The 14,957-nt window shown below is 41.7% G+C and overlaps 1 protein-coding gene across 8 annotated transcripts in view; it reads right to left on the bottom strand.

Moving 5' to 3' along the window:
* Positions 1-7,279: 7,279 nt before the first annotated feature.
* NR5A2 (nuclear receptor subfamily 5 group A member 2) overlaps positions 7,280-14,957 on the bottom strand; it is a 151,091-nt gene continuing 143,413 nt past the window's right edge. For all 8 annotated transcript variants that reach the window (XM_032318689.1, XM_032318691.1, XM_032318690.1 and 5 more), the window contains one exon: positions 7,280-9,970. In XM_032318689.1, coding sequence (XP_032174580.1) covers positions 9,723-9,970 — 248 coding nt within the window. In that variant the 3' untranslated portion in view covers positions 7,280-9,722. The remainder of the gene's footprint in view (positions 9,971-14,957) is intronic.

The raw sequence follows: 14,957 nt of genomic DNA, 5'->3' as shown, positions 1-14,957 counted from the left end.
GTCATGGTGTGTTTCCTTGCTTTTTCTTTATGTATCTATTTCATCTGAAGTTGAGAAAAAGGAGATTTATCCCAAAGAGTCAGGCAGGCTGGTGATGAAATGAAGACGTAGACACAAAGTTTGACGGTCCTTCTCTTCCATGTTTTGTTTCGTAGATTGTGTGTGAATCCAAAAGGAAATACACAGCCTGTGGTGAAATGCCTGGGCTTTGCGTTCAAGTGCAACTGGGTTGACCTCCTGGCGGGGCCACTACCGGCTGTGTGACCTTGGGAAATGCACAGTATTTGTCCTCCAATAGCCCTCTCATGCCCACGTTGTAGGGTTGTGGTGTGAACAAAAGGGGACAATTTAACGAATAAGGGCTCAGCACTTGGAAGGGTGCAATCTCTGTTCATCATCCTTGTCCCTATTTTCATAACTGACACTGGGTGTTGGGTGGGTGGAAGAGTCCCACGTGTTCTGTGTGTCTGGCTGCCCACCTGTGTCAAGAGACGCGAGGACTCCTCTTCCTCCCGCAGGGGGTCACAGCCCTTTCAGGCTTCTTTGAGGGAGCTCGGAGGATGAGCGAGCCCTGGCGGGCATTGCCCAGGGAGCTGGGCTTGAATCCAGGCCACACAATGGTCATAGGAACATTTGACACTCAGATAATACAAGGCCACAAGGCAAGAGCAGAGCGGGGATAAAGCCTATTAGAGCAACACTCAGGGGCTGCGGGACACGTGTTTCCACATTTATTTATAGCAGCTCAGTCCACCTCCACGCAGAGAGCTTGGGCTAGTCCTAATTTGTTTGGGGAAAATCCTTAGGACAAGATATTTGTTGTTGTTTTTTTGGGGGGAGGAGGAGGGGCAGACAGAGAGGGAAAGAGAGAACCTTAAGAAGGGTCCATGCATTGAACTAGAAAGTATTATGCTGAGGGAAATAAGTTAGCCAGAGAAAAACAATTATCATATGATCTCACTCATGTGTGGAATTGAAGAATCAAAAAGGAGCACAGGGGAAGGGAGGGACAAATAAAACAAGATGAAATCAGAGAGGGAGACAAACCATAAGAGACTCTTTAAAAAAAAAAAAGATTTTATTTATTTATTTGACAGAGATAGAGAGGGATCACAAGGAGGCGAGAGGCAGGCAGAGAGAGAGGGGGAGCAGGCTCCCCGCTGGGCAGAGAGCCCGATGCGGGGCTCGATCCCAGGACCTGAAACCATGACCTGAGCCGAAGGCAGAGGCTTAACCCACTGAGCCACCCAGGTGTCCCCATAAGAGTCTCTCGATCATCGGAAACAAATGGAAGGTTGCCGGAGGGGAAGGGGGTGGGGGGATGGGTAACTGGGTGACAGGTATTAGGGAGGGCCCGTGATGTGATGAGCACTGGGTGTTCTGATGAAACTGATGAATCATTGAACTCTAACTCTGAAACTAATAATACATGGTATGTTAATTAATTGAAGTTAATTAAAAAATAATAATAATTTTTAAAAAATAATAAGTCTCCATGCTCAGCACAGAGCCTGTCACAGGACTCAGTCTCACGACCCTAAGATCATGAACAGAACTGAAACCAAGAGTCAGATGCTTAACTGACTGGGCCATCCAGGCACCCCAAGATATTTTTTCTTTGCAGTTTTTTTTTTTATTTTAAGATTTTATTTATTTGTTTGACAGACAGAGATCACAAGCAGGCAGAGAGGCAGGCAGAGAGAGAGGAGAAAGCAGGCTCCCCTGGGAGGTCATGATCCCAGGGTCCTGGGATCCAGTCCCGCATGAGGCTCTCTGCTCGTTGGGGAACCTGCTTCCCTTCCTCTCTCTCTGCCTGCCTCTCTGCCTACTTGAAATCTCTCTGTCAAATAAATAAATAAAATCTTTAAAAAAAAGATTTGGACACTTAATTGAGACACCTTGGCGCCCCTAGTCTGTGTTCTTTAAACGTATTTCCTTAACTAGATCATTGCCTGGCACATAATAGAGGCTCAACTAATATTTTTCAGGTGAGAAATACTGGATTAATAAACAAATTGTTGGGAGGAGGTGGGGAGAGGGGGTAACTGGGTGATGGACATTAAGGAGGGCTTGTGATGTAATGAGCCCTGGTATTACAGAAGACTGATGAATTACTGACTTCTACCTCTGAAACTAATAATACATTCTATTTTAAGTAATTGAATTTAAATAAAAAAAATAATCAAACTGTTTTTTCCTTCAGTTAAGATATTTTTATGGATGTCCTGGTTTTTTCTGGTGTAACCTCTTTAATTGCTCTCTTTTGTCGGGTGGCAGGGAAAGCTGTAGGGGTGGGAGGAGATGCCAAGTACAGCAACTGCATGGGGATTACCTCACTGAGCCAAGGGGCATCTTGCCCCTCACAGCGGAGGGCTATACGTGGGGCACCCAGCATGTTCGCCACCTCGAGCTCCCCCGCCCCTGCGACACAGCAGATGGTGAAGGAGCAGTTCTGGATGCATGGCTAGAATTTTTCAGAAAGTAGACACTTTCTTTTTTTGGAGCATTAACTACTGCCTGATGTAAAGATGAGCCAGTCTAACGTGTCTGGCAGGCTGTGACTTCTCTCTCACCTCATGCATAAACACCGAAAGGAGCTTTGTAAATTCGTCTCTTTGACTCTGAGGTCTCTGGAGTTGGCTGGATCTTGGCTGTCAGTATCTCCTCATGCTAGCAGACTTCAAAGACACAGCACTTTTTTTTCCGGGAGCAAGGATGTGAGGAAAAAGATCTTTCTTGAAGGTTTGGACCCATCTGCTTGCATGGCCATGCTGGAATCTTAGACTGTCCGTTCTAGAGGGCCATTAACGGCCACCTGCTGGAGGAATCAGATCCCCAACACTAAGGTCAACCCCAGCTTCAGGTGGAACAGTTTCTGCGAAATCACCAGCCGCTAAGAAGTTGGCTTCATTTTTGGAAAGCTTTGACTGTAGACATTTCTTTCCTTCACACTGTGCTGAACTCTTTCTCTCTGTGACACCCACCTCTTTGACTACTACCAGTTTTTGTTCCTGGTGCCGCAAAGCACCCTTCCTCTCCCTTCCGTAGCTCTTTCTTCAGATGGTGTGCAGAGATGCTGAGCACCTTGTACCAATAAAGTAACGCCATTGTCACTGTCTCGTTCTTTGGATTAATCCCATGCTCAGGATGGGCGTCAGGATGCCATCACACATGTGAGCTGTCCCTGAAGGGAACAGGAAATTCATTTGGGATACTGAGTTTGGAGTGGATGAGCCTGCTGGGTGAGCACTAGATGATCTCAGTTTTGGCCCCACGAAAACATCCAAAGTCAAGGAGACCGGGGAGCGCTGTCCTTATGCTTCCGTGCTGCACCTGTTCAGTTCACCAGCGCTGGGCCAGGGGCTGTTCCAGGCTCTGCCCTGGCCCTGTGCTCAGAGGGGCAACCCCGAGAAACACAATGAGACCAGAGTATCATTCCCATCAGAGGCCGACGGTCTAGAGAATGGGATCGGTTGACTTCGGCGGGGGGACTTGTATGGGATGGGGGCAGCAAGGAAGATTTCTCCAAGTCTAGTCTCAGTTCGCTGAGCCACTGGGGAACATGCCTAGAAGCTCAGAGGCAGGAAAGAACAGGTTATGTTCAAGTAGCTCAGTGTGGTGGGTATGTTTTGAGGAGTGAAGTCTGGGAAGGCAGGCAGATGCTGTGTCCTAAAAGGTCTGAGGTGTGAGGTCTAGGAGGGCAGGTTGGAACTTCTTCCTACAGCTATTAAGCATCATAGGACTGGAATCGAAGGAGTGAGATGGTCAGCTCTGGGGTAAGAAGACACTATGACCGCTCCAGGGAGAGAGGCTTGGAGTGGTCTGAGACTGATGGCAGGAGATCAGCCCAGAGGCTGTTGAATAGTTTTAGCTGAGAAATGCTAAGGGCCTGATCTGAAGCTGCAGAGGGAGGACTGATTTGAGAGAGATACAGAAAGTAGTGAGCAGGACTTGGATACCAAGGTAATGTGGGGGTGGGGGGGTTGCAGGTACATGAAGAAAAGCAGGGGTGGCCCAAGGTTGTGGGAAATCTGGACGGGCTTTACTTCTTGTTGCGAAATTTCTGGAAGCTCTGGCACAATCGGAGCTCACTGGGATGGGCTTTTTCCTGAGAGTGGGGGCTGACCAGGTGAGACAGGAGCGTTGTGGTCTGCGGTCCAGAAAGGTCAAGAATTAGATGCAAATCAGGTATCGATGCACTGTCTCCTTTTGGTCCGTTCTGACTGACATGGTCCTGAGCAGTCTCAGATCCAGTGTCCCAGGGAATCTGGCCCAGCATCTGTGATACGTCCTGGGCAGCCTGGGGTCTGATGGATGCTGGTCTCAGCGCAGGAATGGAGTGTGGAGGGTTCAGAATGCTTGAGTCTAGTGGGTTCTTGGTTATTTAGTGTCAGACTCATACTGGGGGGACGCCTAGGTGGCTCAGCCGGTTTAGTGGCTGCCTTCAGCTTGGGTCATGATCTTAGGGTCCTGGGATTGAGTCCCGCATTGGGCTCAGCAGGGAGCCTGCTTCTCCCTCTGCCTCTGCCTGCCACTCTGCCTGCTTGTGCTCTCTGACAAATAAACAAACAAAAAAAATCTTCAAAAAAACCCCTCATACTGGGGACACTCAGTGATTAGTCTAATTGCACTTCTTTTTGCCTCTTTTTCTCTTTTCTAGCAACAATTACACATACAATGTTTCAGAGATGGGTTCTCCAAGTTTTTCTGCAAACCAGCCAGTAACTGCCTGCTATCAGTCACCAAATTATTAATTCCTACCCTAACATAAAACAAATACCTCTGTGAAGCAGTTAAAGTATTCCAAGAATATTTATTTTGAGTGACTAAACTATACACTTCCTGTTCAGTGCTAAGGAAAATTGGTCTTTATTATTCCAGGGAAATGTCAAGATCACTAAGTATCGTAGCATTTTGACCTGTGTTATGTTGAGCAAATTCTCCACATGTTTCTCATAAAAATGTACATCAGAGATGGTTTCAAACTGAATGTCAAACTTCGTTAAAGGTACAGACCTCTTCAAAGTTATTGTGAATATCAAATGTAAGAATCAAACACACATCAGCGTGAGCCATTTTTTTTCTTAGAGGCTCTATCATGCTGACACATTTAGCAACTTTGTGTCATTCTAGGTGATGGAGTGAAGCCTCTGGTCTCATCAGAATGACCTCTGCAGGCTGCTGGCTTGGGCTTTGGACAAACTCCCTCTCCACCAAATTTTTTAAAAAGTGTGTATAACCACTTAAAACATTTTACAAACTGGTATTCTGGACCCTGCTGGACCTATGTGATATTTACCTGGGTTATACATACATACGAATGTTATCTAGCTGCATACTTTTCTGTATGTAAGTTACAGTTCAATCAAATATGAATACATATTTCCATATTCCATGGAATGTCAAGGAATTTTTTGTTTTAAATAAATTTCTTCCTGGTAAGAGGTTGATGAGGGAGACGTCTTTTGTAGGCCCCTCTTCAGTTGCTTAAAAATCTTAGTTCCGTGATCTACTAGAACCTAAATGCAGCATTTTGAATCTGATTCCTTGGTGTCTTTTTGAAGGATCCAAAGAAAAATCAGTGCCTTCTTGGCAAAGAGATTATGACTCCTGCTTATCCTGGGAAGGCAGAGGCAGGGCGAAAGGAGATAGCTTTCACCAGACCACAATGTTTCATAAGCATATTGTTTTGTTGTTCTTGTGTTATTTTGAAATAGAGGTCATTATTAATTTCCAAAACGATTTTGTACATTTTTCCTTGCTTTAAACATCTCCAAAGTCTCAGTGGTACTGAAAAAGGTTAACTTCTAGGACATATACATTATTGTTTAGGGTTAAACTCCAGAAAACATAAAAAGGCTTTTATTTAGGGTTTTACATCATTGACATTTGTATACGTAGTAGTGATTTGATGCCTGATTTTATCTACTTTTTTTTTTTTGAAGGTTTTTTTATTTGAGAGAATCAGAGAGGGAGAGAGCACAAGCAGGCGGAACAGCAGGCAGAGGGGGCAGTAGGCGCCCTCCCCCCCCCCCCCCCCCCACTGAGCAGGGAGCCTGATCCAGGACTCCAGGATCATGACCTGAGCTGAAGGCAGTCGCCTGACCAACGGAGCCACCCAGGAGCCCCATAATACCTTCTTCTTTTCAAGCAAATCCTTAGTGTCACCCTGGTTTAGAGTGCAGAGCCAAACTGCCTGGGTTCAAATCCCTGCTCCTTCACTCACTGGTTTCTCACTCTACGCAAGAAACTTTAAGAGGAACATAGTAATAGCAAATGGAGCTGTTCTGAAGATCACGTGAATCCACAAAGTACTTGGTAAGCTTATTAGGGGGCAGGGTAGACAAAACGTTAAGACACTTTAAGATATTTCTGCTAACCTGTTATAACAGTAATATAAAATGCTTTTTTCATACGGAGAGAGGACGCACAGATCGTTTAACGCTTCAGCTACCCAACCTTGGACAAGACTATTCTAGATAACATCTGGAGAGGGGAAAGTTATCTACTCGGGTTGGATTCCACTCCCAGTCAAGGATCTCAATTACTCAGAAGCTTTAGTATCTAATAGAATGAGGACAGCATAAAAACTTTTAAAAATTATCAGGCTGGGCATATCAATATTTATTGAAATACTGAAAAAAAATCCATTTTGTCGAGAAATTCCTGGCAAGAACTGACATGACAATATGTTATTTCACTGATACAGTAAGAAAACGCCAACAAGTAACCGACTTCACACTCGAAACATTGCATGGATTCAGGTCCAAGGTAGCGGATCTGCAGTACAAATGTTCAGACATTACAGATTGTCTGTTTACAAACAGAGACCAACTCTAATAAACCACGCTAAGCCAAAAAAACGTTTATATCTGAGTCTGCTTTTACTAATGAATCCTGTAACTGGTAAGGCAGTTGCTAAGGAAATGTCTCGTGGCAGACGGGTTAACAATGAGCAATAGAGAAATATCCCTGGCCAACTGTGGATGGACCACAGTCAGCTGGGGTACATTCTTGTTTATCAATTTCTGGTGGTTTTTCTTTTTTTTTTCTTTTTTCAATTTCTGTTCTTGATGTCACCAGGAGTGTGGACCTAACTCTCCATGTTGCCCGTCTTTCTTTCTAACTGCATTTAGGATGGAATTTGCTAGTTTAACAACATACCAGTAATTGACATTTCCTAGGTTTTATTTTCAGCAGAGAGTACTACTGTGTTATTTAAAATAAGAGAACATGGACTTTCCGCATCAATGTACTTAGGGTTGTTTTTGTTTGTTTGTTTTTGCAATGTTAAAGACCCTCCAAATAACTATCCCACCAATCTCGTAAATGCCGCCACCCATGTTCCACACACAGGACGCAACCATTTCAGTGTTGACAACACCCATCCCTCTCCACAGGTCTTCTAGCCAAGTTGTTTTTTAACGGGGGAGAGTAAGGATACTGCCGGTCCACTTAAAGCTTTGGACATGGACTCTGATCAGCTCTTTTCCCTTGTCCTTTGAGCTGCGATTACAGGTGACTGAGACTTTGCACTGAGGAGCTGTGAACACTCCGCTTGGCGAACGTGTACCCTTCATGTGGATGAATATTAGAGGCGATTAAAAAAATAATAAAATAATCCTTTTGTAGACACAGAAGTAGTAACTCATATCTTTGGTATACAACTTACAATGCTTGTAGAGGAAACCAGGGAAGACTCCACCCTTGTTAAATTTACTTGAAAACAGAGGAAGCTACAAGTCACATAATTTACAATAGATATTAAATAAACTACAGTGGTAATTATGTAGATTTACAGACACTGAATCAAGTGGATGATTTTAATTCATTAAGACCCTTCTCTGTCCCTGAACTATGTTCTGCTAACTTGAAGACATGCTACAGTAAACACATATATTTGGTTTCTTCAGTCTTGGCTATATCTTATACAAAGGTGAAACCAAGGAACAATAAATTAGCATCATCATTGTCTACAGTTGAAACTATGATATACAATATAAATAAACTATTCAAAAGCCTGAAACATTTATGAAAAAAATTAAGGGACTAGGAGATACTTTTCAGTTTTTTACAGTTTTTACAAGTGATTGTGCCGCTGATAATCTCAAAAAAAAAAATCAAAGTCTAAATGAGATTCTCGTTGTTGATTTTAGTGTCTCACGACATACAATAATTAAGTACTGTTAAAAATAATTACCAATCAGAAAAATAACATCAAGGAAATTACTGCTTTAGCTATTTTGTAATATCAGTTTTCCCTCCCTTCCCCCATAGGACCTAAAAGAATGTAAACACTATCTTTGACTTGAGAGTATTAATACTTTATTTTAAACAAATGTTGATCCACATCTGCACACCTACCTCTCAGAATTGTGAAATAAGGCAAGACTTCCATACCTGTGGCATTACATGTCAATAATACTGCTATCGTTGTTGGGAGAGTTTGTTTTGCAAGTCTTTGTCCTTCAATATTTGTTCTAGAGCAGACTTTGGTCTATGACTCAGAAAGGTCAGTATCATTCTCTTCCTTCACCTTTTGGGGAAGATTGGGATCGCTTTAGTATCTTTCCAGTCCATCTGTAGGCATCACTGTTGCCATTCTATGTTAAGGGGGTGTTCAACTGCAACAAGCAGGAGACTCGAGACAATTGATAAGCTCACCTTTTCCTTTCTTTTTGCATAGCTTAACATGCTTCGGTTTTATTTTAAACTACTTAGCACTGTGACTATTTGACATCCCAGATTAAAATATGTTTCAGGTTTTATTTTCAAACAAACTACAAACTTTGATGGTTCAAAAGATGGATGTACCCTAACAAGCCTTTTGGCAAGAAATTTTCATGAAATCTGACAACGCCAAAGCCACATTTCAGTAACAGAAGCAGAAATAAGGTCTAGCTTGCTTTAGCTATGGAGCATTTGTTTTAAGTTTGTAGTCCTTTCCCTTAATATTAATTAATGCTTATATAAGGTCAGAAGAGGGATACTGCCTGCTTTTTTTTTTTTTTTTAACATGAACACATGACAGAACCCAGAACATATTTAAAATGGCAAGCTAACATATTACAGACTGTTCTTATCAACTGTTTGCAGGTCTAAGACACAGACATTCAAAATTAGGCTTCTCATGATTTGGTGGAGCTACTAGTGGGTGTGGCTGAGCACAAGTCCATAAGGACAGATTCCGTGATCACAGGACAGAAGGTGCTGGGTCCTTGAAAGGAAGAGGGAAGGGCTATTACAGGCGCAGCCGATGGATTTTTTTTTTTTTTTTGAGTCGTTTTAGTTCAGCTTTACCGTGGAGGCATTCCATATGCTCAAATCCCCTGCTGTAGAAGCCTAATTAATAACACAGATCAGTTTCTAAATTTCTTCACAGCGGAGATCAGTTTAACTATACAAGAATTGTTCCGTCCGTTTTTATTCCAATGTGGTGTTGGTATCCATCCAGGAGTTCAATCCACTCCGTTACCATGTCTTTTATATGGAATCCTTTGGGGATGTGAAGCCTTTGATTCACAGTTTGCAATACAAATACCCTGATACATCATTTATTTGCTAGTAAGTATTTGATTATTATGCCTTTTTAAACTCAATATCTTTAAACCAAGTTTTTAATTAGTGTTGCTTGGAGCAGTTCAGAGTATTTTTTTTTTTTTCTTTCTTCCTGTCTTTCCCCCCCACCAATCTCTTTTTGTTTTGAAAGCAGGGGCTGGAACCTAAGCTCTTTTTGCATGCAACATTTCAATAAGGAGGTTGTTGTAGGGCACATCCCCGTTCAGGTGCTTGTAGTAGAGATATTCCTCAGCCTGCATGCTGATGGCCCGGATTTCGGGTAGTCGAAGAAGTAGCTGCCCGAATTTCTCTGTTTGCTGTGGGTAGTTGCACATCGTATAGTCCAGCAGGGCAGCATTTACTTGTTCCTGGACACCTTCTACCAGCTGGAAGTTCTCAAGGTTTTTGACATCTGGATTTAAAAAAAAAAAAAAAAAAAAAAAGCACGCTATTTTAATGGCATTTTAATTCCTGTTTACTATAGCCGTGTGTTCAATTAATGGATGTATTTTCCTCCTGACATAAAGCATACTTTATAAGCTGCTGAATATTCAGTAAGCCCCACTCGCCAAGCTTCCCAGGAAAAGGCTCACAAAAAAGCTTTAGAAGAATGTCTTGTTGAAATTCTGCATATACCTCAAATCAATTAGACACCAATGGATTTTGAGCAAGGTCAACTCTTTTCATATCTTACAAAAGGAAAGGTCTGAGGATTCCTAAAGTAGAGGGATCATAATATATTGCCGGCAAATGAGTCCCTAGAGAAAGACCTATCTTAACCCAGTATATTACACAATTCATATAATTCTGTATTAATTTTTCTGACCCAAGGTGAAATCTGTGTCCAGGGTATGATGTAGTTAATTCTAATAAAAAGTGACAGGGTTCTTGTTTCTGTTTGACATTTTCTAAATGATTCTGAAAGCCTTTGACTTGTCTAGCCTATGCTAATGAACCATCTGGTACACTCCAGTGACTGCCAACAGAACTATTCGCTACTTGGAGCTCTCTAAAATATATATCTCAGTGACTAATGATCTTTATCAAATGAAAGCCCTGTCCTTTAGGCAGAATACGCGCCGGGATGGCCGGTGCCCTTTAACCTGAATGTGGTTTGAAAGTCTGATACTTTCCTTTCCTTTTCTTTCCCCCTGATCCTCGGTCACTCATACAGAGAAGATGCGACACAGGCATTTCACGCAGCCTAACTCCTGATGATCATCCAGTTGTTTTAAGGCATCTGCCCTAGCGGTCTTTATAAATATTGAACAAGGGAGAAACACAGAATCAAAAAAAGACAGCATGACATACAGATGCATACATGCGCAGACAGCGAACAAGGGAAAATGGTTTTGTTGGAATTCCTCTTCTGGAGTTTATTTACACTAACTCCAACTTTAATATAATGTGTATATAGGAGTCTCTCGAAAAAAATATATAGATATGTGTATTTACATACATCCATGCTAAGAAAGTAAACAGATGCAGCACCCCTCCAGCCCTGTTTTATTTTCTAATTGGATAAAAATAAATAAGAATGATTCTGAAGAAAACCACATAATCCTATGATTAAAAGGTTAAATGTACTAAACTCAGTTACTAGTTACCATAGTAACTCATACCCAATACTTCTGGCACTGAACTTGGCTGTCAAACTTAGTCTGTACTTACGTGCCCGTCCATTCTGGTATCTCTAAATCCTCTTAAAATAAAATTACTCACTTGCCTCGGGGTGGGGGGGGTGGGAGATGGGCAGAATGGGGAAAGGGGTGAGGGAGATACAGGCTGCCCCTTATGGCATGACCGAGTCAAGGAAATAAAGGGCACAACGTAGGACATGTGGTCAGTGACCCTGTACTAGCGTTGCGTGGTGACAGATGACAGCTGCACTTGGGGTGGGCACAGCACTGCACACAGAGAAGCTGAATCACAATATTGCATCCCTGAGACCAATGAAACACTCTGTGTCAATTCTACTCAAACAAAAAAAAGTAACAACAAGCGAAAACAACACAAACCAAACCAAACCAAAAAAAGGTTACCTTACATCTGCTGTTTAAATGTGTCTGGGATGATTTTCGTGTTTATATTTTGAGCCATAACTTTGCATTCAACATGCTTCCCCCTCCTCATCCCCCAAGCCTCTGCCCCAAATTAGAAACAGTGAGGAATCAGTACTGAAATAGGTACGCAGGGCGAGCATTGGATGCCACCATCTATTTCAAAGTGAAATGGGAGAATAAAAAAATCTGATTATTAGTGAGATGTGCCAACAGACAAATGCTAACACTATTAGGATCCGTGTCTTCTAGTGACATTGAAACTGGCAGGCAAGTTGTTGCTCACTTGACATACAGTTAATAAAGCATTTTCCATCTGATCTAAAATATTTTATTTTAGATAATATTATTTATTTATCTGAGAGAGAAAGTGAGCGAGAGAACAGAAGCATGAGGGGAGGGAGGGAGAAGCAGACTCCCTGCTGAGAAGGGAACCAGATGCGGGGCGCAAACCCAGCACCCTGGGGTGACCTGAGCCAAAGGCAGATGCTTAAACGACTGAGTCACCCAGGTGCTAATCTAAAATATTAAAAAAATTATCTTAAGTCATTTGAAAATACCAATACATTGAGTTACATTTGGTTCAAAATTACAAAATGTCAACGAACAGAAATGCCCTTGATACACTCTAGACCGTTATGGGACAGAAGAATTTACATTCGTGGCAGCCTTGACCCTGTGGTGCACCTTCTCCTTTCAAGGGCTCGCACTCTGGTGATGTGTATGGGTCCTTCATAAAGGATCACTGCAAAGAGCTGACATCATTTAAAAACAGTTCCTCTGAATATTGGCAAATTTCTTGTTGTTTTTTCTTTCTACCCTTCATCCAACCTAAAGAAGACAGAATTCACCTTTCTCTTTTACATATGAGTAGAAGTTGAAAAAGAAAACAAGCCACTTTAGGTGTTACAGTGAGCTAAACACAATTACAGCAAAACAACTGAAATGGTGCATTATTTTATGCTACAATGAAAGATATTCTCACAAGCAGGGAAAGGTAACAAGTCACAGAGATTAATAGGGAGGATGGAGGAATTTGCACAGTTTAAAAATGTAAGATAAATGAATAATAGTCTTTTTAGAAAACAATAGTCTTTTTAGAAAGTTGTTGTTGAAACTTTTTTTGATAAATGTATTTTTTGAGACCTAGGTTCTACCTTCTGTGATAAATTATGCCACTCTGGTAAGAAAAAAAAACTATTAAAAAACATAAAATGAAGGAGCATTAGTTCTGGTTTACGTGTTTACTAATATCACAGAATGATCATTTAAAGTCTCCAGATTAGCATGTGCTGGATAATTTCTATAAAAACTGATCCAAACTGGTACCTTTCTTCTGAAAGTTTAAAAATACATGCCATTTTTCTTCTGAAGGAAAAAATACAGCTTTCCTGTACTTTGGCCTTATCTCTAATTTTTCTCTGAAGTCCATCAGAGTTGGGATGTCTGGGTGGCTCAGTGGGTTAAGCCTCTGCCTTCAGCTCAGATCATGATCTCAGGGTCCTGGGATCAAGCCCCGCATCGGGCTCTCTGCTCAGCAGGCTCTCTGCTTCCCCCTCCCCTTTCTTTGCCTGCCTCTCTGCTTACTTGTGATCTCTGTGTTAAATAAATAAAATCCTAAAAATAAATAAGTATATATATAAAGTCCATCACAGTTGAATTCACGTGACTGAATTTTCCCATTAAGCCAATTCTAAGAATTTCTCACAAAATCTAACAAAACTTATGCTGCTAATGACCCCAAAGGTACTTACTGATTGTATGTTTTGTGTCTACAGAGACAATCTGTAATTTGATGTCAATGATCCTGATATTTAAGCTATATAAGGTGGAAAAAAGAAAAAAGAAAGAACAAGATTTTTATGGGATTACTATCATTTATTGACCATGTAGTTCCTGGATCACTGCTCTACGGGTTGACTCTACTTTCGGCTATCAACTCCTCTAGCGGCATTTGCAGTGCTTTAGTAACCGTCCATTTCCCTAGTAGACTGTAAGCATCTTGGTGTGAGGACTCAGTAGTAGTCAAAGCATCCCCAGAAAATTCTCCAATTAATGTCTACTTTATGTTATTGATGTATTTGTCCAAGACTGATATCACTGTGACATTACTATTACATTCAACTGTTAACTATCTTTTTTTTTTTTTCAAGATTTTATTTATTTATTTGATAGGGATCACAAATAGTCAGGCAGAGAGAGAGGAGGAAAGCAGACTCCCCACTGAGCAGAGAGCCCGATGCGGGGCTCGATCCCAGGACCCTGAGACCATGACCTGAGCTGAAGGCAGAGGCTTAACCCACTGAGCCACCCAGGCGCCCCCAACTGTTAACTATCTTATAAACCAACTTCGTTTCTTTTTCTAATTCGAAACTGGCTTCCAAAAATTGATTTATACAACAGATTTCTTCCTGAAATTAAGTATTTAAAAAATGTGACAATATTTTCTGGCTCAAGAATCATGTGTGAATCCTGTGGTCTGAATAATCAAGTCTTAATTTACATGTTTTGCCAATGAGGATTTCCCTTGGACAGTTTTACATTAAGGGAAATGCACCCACATCCTCATTTGGATTTGGAGTTAAGATCCCTGAGTTTCTACATTTCTTGCATGTCTAGCCTGAGAGGTGGACCATAGTTTCTCTGCTATGGTCGAGATGGTTCACAAAGACCTGAAAGCAACAGGGAAGATTAAGTGCCAAAACACTGATACCACCACCTCTTGGAAGACTCATATTTTTCTCTTTTATGTAGTTCATTTGTACTTACCTCTTAGGAAGAGTCCAGAAACTTAAGTGTGCTCCCACAATACTCAAGGAATTTTTTTTTAAGATTTTATTATTTATTTATTGAGAGAGAGAGTTGGGGGAGACGCAGAAGAAGAAGAGGGAGGGAGAGAATCCCGTACAGATTCTGATCTGAGCACGGATCCCAACGCGGGGCGTGATCTCACAACCCTAACATCATGACCTGAACGAAAATCAACTGCTGGATGCTTAACCGACTGAGTCACCCAGGCGCCCCACGGAATTCATGACCTTTTGTGAAAATTCACACATGAAATACAGATGAAATGTATTCCATATTAAATAATGAACGGGAGCTGGCATACATGGTAGTCTAAATTAAGTAACAGGGCCCTGTAACACCAAAACCTCTGAATGAACTGATATTAAATTACATGAGGAAACAAAATCTGGAAAAATTATTACCTATTCTGGAGTCCTCAGAAATCATATGTTTTCAAGATGTGTTCAGTTCCCATCTAAATACCACTGTACCGTATTTGGATTCTAGAAAAACACTCAACTGGAAGAGGAGGGGCTGACAGGAGACCAG

Source organism: Mustela erminea, chromosome 17 (genome assembly GCF_009829155.1).
Source record: "Mustela erminea isolate mMusErm1 chromosome 17, mMusErm1.Pri, whole genome shotgun sequence".
Classification (NCBI taxonomy): Eukaryota; Metazoa; Chordata; class Mammalia; order Carnivora; family Mustelidae; genus Mustela; species Mustela erminea.
The sequence above is the reverse complement of the archived record's forward strand: the minus strand, read 5'-3'. Positions and strand labels throughout refer to the sequence as shown.